General features: G+C 44.1%; 1 protein-coding gene across 1 annotated transcript; it reads right to left on the bottom strand.

Moving 5' to 3' along the window:
- Positions 1-5,615: 5,615 nt before the first annotated feature.
- On the bottom strand, positions 5,616-12,304 carry EDN1 (endothelin 1). The gene is made up of 5 exons (XM_007173952.2): positions 11,902-12,304; positions 10,167-10,335; positions 8,696-8,854; positions 8,426-8,539; positions 5,616-6,825 (listed from the first exon to the last, which is right to left on the bottom strand). The coding sequence occupies exons 1-5, from the start codon at positions 11,963-11,965 to the stop codon at positions 6,723-6,725; spliced, it is 609 nt and encodes a 202-aa protein (XP_007174014.2). The 5' UTR covers positions 11,966-12,304; the 3' UTR covers positions 5,616-6,722.
- Between the last annotated feature and the right edge of the window lie 251 nt (positions 12,305-12,555).

Genomic DNA, 12,555 nt, shown 5'->3' on the forward strand with positions numbered 1-12,555 from the left:
ACACCATCATAGGACTTGTTCCAATCCCACAGTGTAGCCTTTATCGCTGTATTCTTCTTAGTCACAAAGCATAGTGAACTAGTTTATCTGGGTCATACCAAGCTCTGTCTCTTAATTAGCTGCCTGACCTTGGGCAGTTACTACTTAATCTGTCCCTGAGTTTCCTCATCCATAAAACAGGGCAAATAAAAGTACCTACCTCACAGGGTGATAGTTAAGGAGGAAATCAGTTGATGCCTGCAAACCTCTCAAAAGAGTATCTGGGGCTTCCCTGGTGGCGCAGTGGTTGAGAATCTGCCTGCCAATGCAGGGGACACGGGTTCGAGCCCTGGTCTGGGAAGATCCCACATGCCGCGGAGCAACTGAGCCCGTGAGCCACAACTACTGAGCCTGTGCATCTGGAGCCTGTGCTCCGCAACAAGAGAGGCCGCGACAGTGAGAGGCCCGCGCACCGCGATGAAGAGTGGCCCCCGCTTGCCACAACTAGAGAAAGCCCTCGCACAGAAATGAAGACCCAACACAGCCATAAATAAATAAATAAACAAATACGTTAAAAAAAAAAAAAAAGAGTATCTGGCATACAGTAAGCACTGCATAAATGTTAACTGGTAACATATTTGTTTCCTGTGTTATGATGGGTCCCATGAGGTCTGGGGACATTTATTGTTCAATCTCTCTAAGCTCCAGACCCCCATATCCAATTGGCTATTTCACATTTTACTTGGTTGAACACAGCATATCAAATGCATTATATCCATATTGAAATATTGACAGAGGATGGGACAATGACATCTGGGGTTGCTTCAAAGTCATCCAGGAAGGGAGGACAGAGTGTCAGTGGAGGTGAAACTGTATCAGTCAAATCTTGACAACTGCTGACCCTGTATGATGGGTATACTGGGTTTATTATACTCTTCTCTCAAATGTTGGCTATGTTTGAAGATATTCGTAATAAAGAATTAAGAACTCAGAAATTATCGTACCTCTTTCTAACCTTTCTTTCAATCTGGTGCTTCTCCTTGCTCACTGTCAGTAGATAACATTTTTTGTTCTATAAGCCGAGAATGGCAATGGGAGACATTTTGAGATGGGAATATATAACATCACTTATTTTTAAGTTCTTTCTAGCTGTGCATTTATGGAAATTATGATTGAAGCACTTGGGGAAGGTTATTATGATGATGGTGATATGCAGGGTGAACTGGAGTACAAAGAAATAGAAAGACTCACACAATTGGGACAATTACCACTAAAGTGGAGCTTGAATAAAGGAATATTTTACCTATGCAAACTCTCTAAAGAGATCCCTATAAATGGGTTTTATAAATCTTCTGTAGTCTAGCCTCATTATCACCTTTGCCCCTATCTTACTGAACCCTGTAACCCATCTGTACATTTATTAATTCATTGATATATTATGCCTGAAATTCCGTACTCAAGCCTGGAGGCCCTAGAAAAGGTGAAAGTTCTCTGTCCTCGCCTGGTCTGCAGATAAAGAGATATAGACATTGAGTCTACTTAAACAGAGCCAAGGTCCAGGTCATCTCTGAGAGATCAAGGTGGATCTGAAATTCTGACCTCCTTCAAGGCTTCTCCTGTTCTAGGGTGACCATATGTCCCAGTTTGCCCAGGACAGTCTAGGTTGTTGCTAAGAGCATTACCAAGCACTATCCAAAGTGTCCCCATTTTAATGAGAAATTACCTGGCCACCCTTTCAGGGTCCAAAGTTAATCTAAGAGGCAAAAACCCAGCCTTACAAGTAGCTCCTTCGTGTGAATCTTAGAGCAGATCTAAGACCCTAGCAAGTTCTGGTCTGAGGCAGACCCCAGTTTAGGCCACCATAAAATTGTCCTTCTAAAAACCTCCAAGGAGACGAAGAATACCTTAAAGTATTTCCACTTCTACCAAAGGAGGTCAGTGTATGAGTGAGGGGGGCATGGAGAGTGAGAGGATGATACAGAGGGATGAAAATGCAGCAAGACAGCAAAGGTCCAAGGACAGAAAGATGTGCGGCTAAACTTCAGCAGGTGTGAAGACAAAGCGGGCCCACTCAGTGAATGTCAAGAAGATAATTGACCAAGAGTTTTGATACTTCCAAGTCTGACATGCACAGGTTCATGTACCAATGAGACTATATTAGTTTTTTTTTTAAATTTTATTTTATATTGGAGTATAGTTGATTAACAATGTTGTGTTAGTTTCAGGTGTACAGCAAGGTGATTCAGTTATACATGTAAACGTGTCTATTCTTTTTCAAATTCTTTTCCCATTTAGGTTATTACAGAATACTGAGCAGACTTCCCCATGTTATATAGCAGGTCCTTGTTGGTTATCTATTTTACGTATAGCAGTGTGTACATGTCAATCCCAAACTCCCAATATACCCCTCCCCTTACACCCTTACCCCTGGTAACCAGAAGTTCATACTCTGTATGTTTCTGTTTTGTAAATATATTCATTTGTATCATTTTTTTTTAGATTCTACATATGATATTTGTCTTTCTCTGTCTGACTTACTTCACTTAGTATGACAATCTCCAGGTCCAACCATGTTGTTGCAAATAGCTTTATTTCATTCTTTTTAATGGCTGAGTTATATTCCATTATATGTATGTAACACTTCTTTATCCATTCATCTGTCGATGGACATTTAGGTTGCTTCCATGTCTTGGCTATTGTTGAAATACTTTCATAATGGCTGATAAATAGCCATAGAAGCAAGAAATCTGGAAATTCCATCCTGGCTGCCCATGCCTTCTCAGAAGGCTGGACCTTCCCACAATCCGACACCTGGAGGTTTAACATCTGGCCTAGCTGGGGACCACCAGGAACCTGGTGGCCTGGGGGCCACAGAACCACCCCCCGGCTCTGTCCCTATCAGTGCCCACGCCATGCCAGTGATGGCTATTGTTAATTTCATCCCTGGATATTTCCACAGCAGTTTAGGGTGGAGGCCTGGAATGATTCAGAATATGAAAGAGAAAAATAAGCTGCAGAAACACAGAAGACTCTGAACCAGCAAAACTGCATGTCAGATTCCCGATGTGCTGCCTCTCAAGAGCACGTTGCCTGTCGGGCTTGGCCTACGTCACTTCCATCAGTCAGTGACCCCCAAGGCTGAGGCCCTTCTCTCTTCATTATCCAGTGGCACCAGCCCTAGATCTTTCTCTGATTACCACCCGGGATTTGAGGAAACGCTATTGCGTCTGCCATCGCATTCATCACTGCAATTTCTTCCCGTGTGTTAGATCTGTTTCCAGAAGAAGTTGTCAATGAAGCACTCATGGCACCAGATTTGGAGGCTGGCATTGTAAATTATAGTAATTTTTCTGCCAACCGTGTATTGGCATCATGAGGATGATGTAGTAAACAAATATTTTACAACTAAAATGTTTGCGACTGGGGCTCAGGGGCACATTGATATTCCTGAGAGAGTAATAAAAAGGATGGATTTGGAAACCATCATCTGTGAGGCTGGAAGGCAAAGCTTTTGTGAAGAGCGATTTTGCTTTACCACCTAGAACCCTCTAATGAGGTTGGGTTGGGTGTCTGTTTCCACTGACCTCCAGGTGCCTCTGAGTGAAACAGCCGTGCTCAAGGGTTCAGGCTCCAGAGATGCTACAGCTTGCTGTGTGACCTTAGGTAAGTCAGTTCCCTCTCTGGGCCTTGGCTTTTTCCCCTGGAAAGACCAAAGATTGTTCTTTCTTTCCTGAGGGAACTCCTGCTTAATGTAATACCTGGAGTTGTGAGAACTCTACTTAGTTTCTTAGTCTAATACCCTGAGTATTTCAGGGAAGCACAGGCAGGATAAAAGCCAATCGTTTCCATCACAAAAGAAGCCAATCCCTGGAGTGAAAATGATGTACCCCTGGAGTGGGTACCTCTCCCTTCACCAAAGGTCACCTCTCCCCACCCAGGAGCCTCGGGTCCTTGGATCCCTGAGATCAAAGCTCTGCCTGTTCGTTAGTGTGAAGAGAGAAATCTGTTCTAAGTGGGCTTCCAGAAACCATGCTTTTACTGGAAGAGCAGCAGAAAGCATGACAGACCGGGCCATCAATTTACCCCTCGAGCTGGCATGATCCTTGAGTAATAGTCAATCTTTCCTACATACTCCAAAAATATTTATTTCCTATGAACCTTCCAACGTATTTCACTACTGACCCTCATGCCCTAGGAGCGCTGCTTCGCACTTTTTACTTTTCTTGCTGGTTACTGAGGCAGAAAGCATTGGGGAAGAGGATTTAAAAGTCTGAATAATAAAAAATATTCTTAAAAAAGAAAAGAAAAGGAAAATCACATCACCGTTGCTTGCCCTGTTTTTCTTTTGCTCAGGGGCTTCTTCCCATGCCAACTCCCTCCTAAATATACTAGATCCATGTCCTCCAAGCTCAGATCTTCACTCTTTCCTGTCACCTCCACTTCTTCCTGCCATCTCAGGCTTGCTCTTGGAGTTTTAGAGGCATTCCTCCCCTTTTTCATTTAACAGATGAGGAAATTCATGATGCCAGGGGATGGAATGGTTGCTCAAGATTAACAGGGGCTAAGTTCAGGCCAAGTCCCTTGTCAATGCGGACAAAACTTCGCCCTCCCCTTGAGAACCGCACACCGAGAAACAGTTTGCTAGATGAAATGAGTTTTATAAGCAATTCCCCAAAGACACTGGACTGTCTCCTAAAAACAAAAAAGTGAAAGATGAAAAACAATGCCAGTAAAGATAGAAACTCTGCCCAGGACACTGGCTCTGCACACCTGAAGACTGTTATTTAACATCATTCAGATGTGTCACTGTTTGGACAACAGCATCCCTGTGAGCTACTATTTGAGGAATGCCAGGCATTCTTTCAAACCCTGTCAGAGAAAAGCAGTGAAGATTCTCAGAAGCTGATCAAGCTCTTTATGGGCTTCTGTTGGTAACAACCATTTGCAGCACTATTCTCCCCAACGGGTTGGCAGGTCAGCCAAGGCCAAGTGGGGAGGAGGGAGGTGCCGAGATGCAGGAGGCCCAGAATCAGCATTTGGTATCTCTGGCTCCAAGGGCACGTGTTCAGTCCTGCGCTACCATGAAAGAGCGAAGGTGCTTGGTGTTCCTCAGTAAACACACTTCTTAATCTGAGCAAAGAAAAAGCCAGTGGGAGCCCTCACTTGCTCTGAGCAGGCCATTTTCTCAAAGCAACTCTGGTGTGGAATGTGTATAATTAGGTACCTTTGGGGAGGTCGCCTCGCCATTGCTTCCTTCAGTCTATTAACATGGAGAAAGCACCTCTCACCACTTCATCAGCTTAAACTGTTGGATCCCGTCTAATAGCCAAAGCATAGCTAATGGATAAAGTCCCTGGAGAGTTTGCAGGTGAAGGGGAAGCAGAGGCGGCTATGCAGGGAAAGACAGAGGTGTGAAAGCTGGGTTTGTGTTTTGTTTTTAGCTTAATGCAATCTAAAGGCAACTTTTAAGATATAAATCAAATTCTTGTTTTCCTTAGCCAAGATTCTTTTCCTGCTAATTGTCACCTTTCCAAGAAACCATCTTTAATCATCCCCCTCCTTAATTCTTACCACTTTGGCCCACTTCTCAGAAATTTCAGAAATGATTCAAAGTCAGTGCAGTAGGGAAAAAAAATATTTATTTTCTAAAGTCATTACCTTGACAGGCAAAACAAAGCATTTTCTCAATTTCATTCAGAAATACATTAAAAAAAAATACATAGACCAATATGGCCTGCCCAAACATATATTTAACATGGTAAATATAAGGAATAAATTGTTTGAATATAAATATCTATAAAAAAATAAGTACATCAAAATGTAATCCAACCTCTTCCATGAGCCAGTTACATAAAGGAAAATAATTTGACTGCTTTAAATCATCACCAATGTTTACCCTTCAGTGTCTCTCCTAAACAATCCTATACCGTTGTGTTTCCAAAAATCAAGGTAAGGGAATCTCCTGATTCAATTGATCTTTCTTTTCTTATGGAACAGAGCTAGTAGATCACCCTGACAATGTTATATCTACTATTGACACATTAGGCAGACTTCCATGAGGCTAGGGCTTAGTGTGGGGATTTTAGAGGGGGAAGAGTTTGGGGAAGCAATAATTAAAGGTGGGGAAATACTTTGCCAGAGTGCAATATAGGTGAGGTAGACTCATACGCATGAAACTCATCCTGATTTACAGTAGTAACAGTTTCTTTCAGTTTTGCATTTTATGAATTAAAAAAACAAAGTCTCTTTTTTTTAACTCGAGTGTTTGTCCTTAGAGTGTTTTCAATTTGTGCATTCCCTAGAAAAATCTTTGCAGGGACTTTGGAGTTTCTCCCTGAAATGTGCCAGGCGCCTGAGACACAAACGCTCCCTTCGGAACCTCTTCGGGAACTCCACCCGCAAGTGGAATCTCCTGTCCTCCTCCCCCTAGGAGGAGGCCACCCTAATTTGCAGGTCACTGCATCTCTCTGCCTTCTTCGCATAGCCCGCTGTCACCCCAAAGGAGGAGAGAAACGAAAGCAGTTCCCACTGATGGAGGCAAATGAAGATGGGCTGGGGGACTCCTTAACCTTTCCTGGAATGTTTGCACCCAGGGCTCTGGTCCTGTGCTAGTCTGGAACGAGAAGTGGTCTAAGCAGGGAGGACGCATTTGCTCTGATCCCAGCCACGTGGAGAGAGCGCAGAGTCAGGCCCAGGGCTCTTGGTGGATGAGAAGGCTTCAGACAGGCCCCGACAACCTGCCATCAGTGTGTTCGGTTGTAGGTCACTTTCTTATCTCTGTAGAGCTTGGCTTTCAGCTTGGCAATATGAAAAGATGCTTTGATACTGTTGCTGATGGCCTCCAACCTATTAAAACCAGACAAGAGAAAACAAATGTTATTATTATTATTATTATTTTTTTTTACAGAAATCATTCCCAAGCAAAAGAAACATCTAAAATTAGAATCTGGCAAAAACAAATCTAAATCTGGATCCTGAACTTTCACCCTCAACCAAAACCACATGTTACTCTGCTAACCTCAAGTGAAAATAAACTACCTCTTATGCCTAGAATGGCGGTGGGCGGGGCGATGAGCAGGGAGAATAAAGATGATATGGTCATATCTAAAGGGAATTGGGTATTAAATACAATTTTAAAGTACAATATTTAAGGTCAACTAGAGATATTCTCTTTTCTTCTTTAGCCCTATCCCAAGCACTATCCCAACCCCCGTGGGATTGTACAGAGAGACTCATTCAACAGAGGTTTCAAATAGCCAGCAGTGTCTTCTTAATCACATAAGAAATTGAAGGGGACTTCGTGGGAAAGAAATTCAAAAAGAGGAGGCCTACAGGCAGGCCCAAAACAATATTCTACGGCAATTAAAAAAAATTTGTTTTTGCAGGTTTCATGTTTTCTTTCTCTAGGAGAAAGAAAAAGGGAAGGATTGTAACATTGATTTAATAGTTGATGTAATGGAAGCTAATAGAAAAAATAAATGATTTCCAAGTCAGTCCAGAAACGGTGATTTACGTAATCTTGCCATCTGAAGGAGCACTAGTGGCCTGAGGTTATAAATATGGAAACTTCAACAGCACATGGGAAGCGCTGAGGATGGCCCTATATCAGTAGTAAACAACTCAGAAGTCATTCATGACCGCCAGGCCTGTGCTCATAATACTTGGATCCTAAGACTTCTTGCCACTGGATTTCCAGGAAAAGTTGCCACTGACCATGATAGGGAAACGTAGACTATGGGACAGATCTGAAAGCAGGATTCCTCCCTGCAGCTTGGGAATTCCAAAATGTTTAGGATTTGGAAGAGTTATCACTATAAAACTGCTCAGAGCAATCCTATGGTATTACTAATCCAGATCCCAGCTCATGATTAAAAAATGAGAAAGCTTTTGGGAATGACATTGGGCCTCCACCAAGTGCATTTCCCTATTTAAAAAGTAAATAAATAAACCTGGAAAATGGCATGTTCTAACTCTCACCAACCCTGCCTAATGACTTTATTTTCCCTTTGGCCATTTGAATAACTGCTACGTTTTGAAGAATTTGATTATACGTGACACTTTAATTAAAAAAAAAAAAAACTCTCCCTGAAAGAATTTTTAATTTCTCAGGGAAAGCTGTAAATATATTGACTCAGAGAGGTAAAAACTAGGTGTGACCAAATGACAAAGGTGTCTCTAGATAGATTTTGTTTGGAAAATCTACCTTTAGGATTAGTGGTGTGTGTGCTAAAAATCACCAAAGTGTACAGAGGGCAGCAGTCTGCATTCAAGGCCTTCAAGAAAACATTTGAGAGGGATTCCTTTGCTCTCTTTAATCTAGAGAACACAAAGATTCCCCTTTTCTTTGTTACTGTCCTCTGGGCCTTTCTCCCGTCAAAGCAAGAATGACTAGGAGACTAGACCATTCATAGGTGACGGGGACCAGCTGTTCTTTGGAACCTCTTACCTTCTTATTTTCCTTCCCTCCACCAGCTGCTGATGAAGACACTTCTCTCCAAGCTTGGAACAGTCTTTCCCTTTCTTCTGTTTATTCCAGCCTTTCTCCATGGTGTCTTGGTCCCTGTTAAAATACACATAGGGAGAACATTTCAGCAATAGGAACTTCAGTTGTTCTCAATGCCTCTGTTAATCTCTTTTAAACCAGAAGACAGCATCATAAGAGGAAGACGGTCAGGAGGGCATAAAACTGAAGGAAAACAAAGGTGTTTCTACTCACCTGAGTTCTTTTCCTGCTTGGCAAAAATTCCAGCACTTCTTGTCTTTTTGGCTAGCACATTGGCATCTCTTCCCATGGTCTGTTGCCTTTGTCGGAAAGAAATCCTTTAAGGATCGCTTGGACCTAGAGGGGCTTCCGAGTCCATATGGAACAATGTGCCTATCATGGAAAGAGAGGAACAAAAGTTATGAGCATAGCTGATCGTCTCCAAAGGTTACATTCTTTGGGGCAAGCTCCTAAGGAGCTCACACCACAGGATTTGGCAGCGAAACTCAGAAGAGTCAAATGTCGCTAACAGTCAGGATCGCATGCCCGTCAACGGCCCCAAGTGTGTGGACCCACCCAGGAGAAAATCCGTTTTCCTAAGTCCATGAAATTCCATGTCCACTCTCAACACAGCAGCCTTGTCTTTTGGCCCAAATTATGACATCTCTGCTTTGGTATCTGTTTCATATTTTCTTCCTTTTTCTGACTCTCTACTTAGTTAACAGGTCTTGGGAGTTGGGGGCGGGGGGACTTCCATGCAAAACCATGACTCACAAGATTTCGAAAACCGATTTTCAATTCAAGTGATACATGATAATGCTAAAAGGGCCCCCTGAGGAGGCTGGGGGAGACCCACTACTGCGTGCACGGTTCACGCCAGGTTTGCACACCTCCTGTGATTTGGTGATTATCATACGACTGTAGAGGGACTCCTCGCCAGAAGGCTCTCCAGTAATTTCCTGTGTGTCCATTGTGATTCTCACCTAAAGTCCTCCCCTTGGAAGTATCACCTTACTGAGTATGAGGCTCGCTGTGGTTTTTGTTTGGTTTGATTTGATTTTGTTTGGATTTCGGTCATCCCTCACATAACGGGACACCATAGGCACAATCAATGTATTTTTGTTTAGGATTCCTTCTGATGGGTGAACTACTTTTCAGGGGGAGATGGGGGGAACTGCTTTCTTCACTCGGGAGGCAGAAGGGAACTCTAAGGACTGTGTTTCTATTGCTGTGTTGAAATAGGCTTTTCCAAAGGGGGGGAGTAGGGACACCCAAGTTCTAGGTCTCACTCTACCACAAATTCATCCTGGCAAGTGACTTCAACATTTCGGGTCTTAGTTTTTCTATAAGTAAGATAAAGACAGTAGACTATAACTCTCTATCATCCTTTCTGTCTCTTAAGTCTATACCCTCCCATGAGAAGCACAGGTTGGACCAAGCCACATATGACCTCAGCAACGTTTTCCCTAAACCCAGGCAGATCCCAATGGAGAACATTCCCCCCCGGAGGCCCAACACAAAGTGTCTCCCCCCGAGACGTGCGGCAGCCTCCTGAGGGGCATTTTCCCCACTGGGGCACTTTCATGTGGTCAGAAATGCTCCCTTCAGAGTCCGAACCCAAAAGTAACGAGAGTAATTGGGCTCCAGCCTCCCGTGAAGCCGGAGGGGAGGAAGCCTAGAGTAACGATGCCCTCTAGAGACTCACTCTGGAGTGTTGACCCAAATGATGTCCAGGTGGCAGAAGTAGACACACTCTTTATCCATCAGGGAGGAGCAAGAACAGCGCTTGGCCCGGCGGGGCCTCCAGGGTGCACTGGGAGGGGGCGTCTCCCCTCCGCTCTCGGCTCCGGTGCTGAGCTCGGCGCCCAGGACCGCTGGGGAGAGAAAGAGCAGGTCAGTGGGCGGTGTCTCCCCCAAGGCCCGAAGGCACACTGGTCACAGCATCGATGCCACAGCTAGCAGAACAGATAAAAGCAGATGAAGCACCCAGACGGCCTCCAGCAAGAAACACAGAGCAAAAAGGACTCTCTTATTTTCCCTCCTTAACATGACTTCACCTTTATCGCCGCTGGCTTATCCACCTTCAGAGAGATTATACAAGGGCAGGGGAAACAACCACCTGAAAAGGGACTTACCAGCCCCTTGAAGCAGCCTTCAAGGAAATGCTTAGAAATACTGCCTGTTAGACATTTGGGTTGGCTTCTGCATGGAACTTAGCACACCCTACAATGGCTTAAAATTGACTGATGACCAAAAACCTGAAACTAAATAAATCATACTGCCTTTTCCTAGACTCGGAGCCACTTCCTCATGCGGGATGACCTTCCGTTTAGGGCAGTACCCACCACTTCACACCTTGTGTAAGGCTGGGAGTAGCCCGGGTGAGACACACCTCTTGAACTTAGGTGGAGGTCCAGAGCTTCAGGGAGGTGATTGGAGAGAGAGAAGAGAAGTCAGCTCTACAATAAAACCACTGACCTAAGGGAAAACTGAGCAGCAGCTCCGGGGACCCAGGCAAGGTTCCGTGGGTTTTGAATTCTGAATCCCCGGAGCAGGATGGTGTGGGTGGGATTTGCCGTTTCCCCCTTCCCCACGGCAGCATGCTTCCTCTTACTGACAAGTTAGCCACGCAGCTTATCTGCCTAATTTTGTACATTTCAAATGATCAGACACATTCCAGGATTTTCATTCCCTTGACATCCTTTCTCCTCAGTCAGGGTCATGAAAAGACAAAAAAGTGCACTGACCCTAAAAGAGGGAAACGGGCAGATGCACACATACTATCTAAATCCTTCAGCAGCCAAGATTTATCCTAGCTTCCCTCCCAAGACAGGTGAATAAAACTGGAAATAGAGCCCACACTGTTCTGAGTGCCAAAAACTTGCCAAAAGAAATCTAAAGTCAACAATGACAATTTTAAAGAAAACATCTGCTTCACCCTGAAACCGCCTGGGGGTGGTTTTCACCAGACTGTTCTGCAGGTGATTTTACTGCTCATACATTGCTTGAATGACTTGAATAAAATTCCTTGGCTTCAAGCTGAAATGTTTAAATATTTCACACGTTAACACACTATTAAAACAGTATTTGAATAAGATATAAATTCCTATACGTCCTATTACCTGTATGAACACATATATTGCAAACATACATTTAGCTAAATTATATCTTGCTTTAATTGAGTCATATTTTTAAAAGCCAAGGAAATACACTAGGCAATAATAATAATGTTATTTTAATGCTAGAGGAACAATGGTCTTCAACAGAGGATTTTTTTTTTCCCACTAGCAAACTTAAGCACCTTTGAGCAATAATTCCCCTACACTTGATTTCTGAGCGGCAGTCATAAAAAGAAATGGGGGAAAACACAGAAGCAAGAAAAGCATTAAGGTGGAAAAGAAGACAGCAGCATTCAAGGATTTACAAGTCAACGTGCCTACCTGCTTCTGGAGCTCCTTGGAAAGCCACAAACAGCAGAGCGAAAATCATGGGGAAATAATCCATTCTGAAAAAAAGGGATCAAAATCCTTTCCCCCTGCGAACTAAACCCGAAGGGGGAAAAAAAAAAAAAAAAAAACAACGCAGAAAAAAACAGCTTCGGTTCCTTCCAAGCGTTTCGGGTTCTTCGGATCTCAAAGTGATCCTTCAGCCCGAATGCTCTTTAATGGGGAGAAAAGAGAAGCGTCTGCCAGGAGAGAAGGCAGTGGGAGCGGTCCGAGGACGCACGCGGTGGCGGCCGTGGCGCACGGGGACCCGGGGACCCTGGCGACGCTGGTCCCAGCGCAGAGGCAGAAGCGCGTCTGACGTGGACAGCTCTCGACTGGCTTTTTATACTGAACCCCTATAGAGCGGGGGTAAACAGCTCCAATTTTATTCCAGCCCCAGACAATGTTATTGTGTCATTAGTCACCACCAGGCAACGTGCAGCCGGAGATAAGGCCGGGCTCTAAAGGAAATCACTGCTAACTTCAGAGGCAGACGCCCGCCGTCTGACAATTCGGGGCAGGGCTAAGAAAAAGAAAATACCCATTGGAGACCTTTGGTAAACCTGCCCGTGCAGCGCTGCCGTCTGCTTCCCCTTTACAAGCTGCCAG

The sequence above is a fragment of the Balaenoptera acutorostrata genome, chromosome 10, assembly GCF_949987535.1.
Source record: "Balaenoptera acutorostrata chromosome 10, mBalAcu1.1, whole genome shotgun sequence".
Classification (NCBI taxonomy): Eukaryota; Metazoa; Chordata; class Mammalia; order Artiodactyla; family Balaenopteridae; genus Balaenoptera; species Balaenoptera acutorostrata.

Bases quoted from the DNA above. Each gene is read 5' to 3' on its own strand.
- EDN1 (XM_007173952.2), bottom strand. From the start codon at position 11,965: ATGGATTATTTCCCCATGATTTTCGCTCTGCTGTTTGTGGCTTTCCAA. The intron at 10,336-11,901 runs GTAGGCACGTTG...TTCTCTCCCCAG, and splicing joins CCAAGGAGCTCCAGAAGCAG to CGGTCCTGGGCGCCGAGCTC. The intron at 8,855-10,166 runs GTGAGTCTCTAG...TTTCCATGATAG, and splicing joins ATTTGGGTCAACACTCCAGA to GCACATTGTTCCATATGGAC.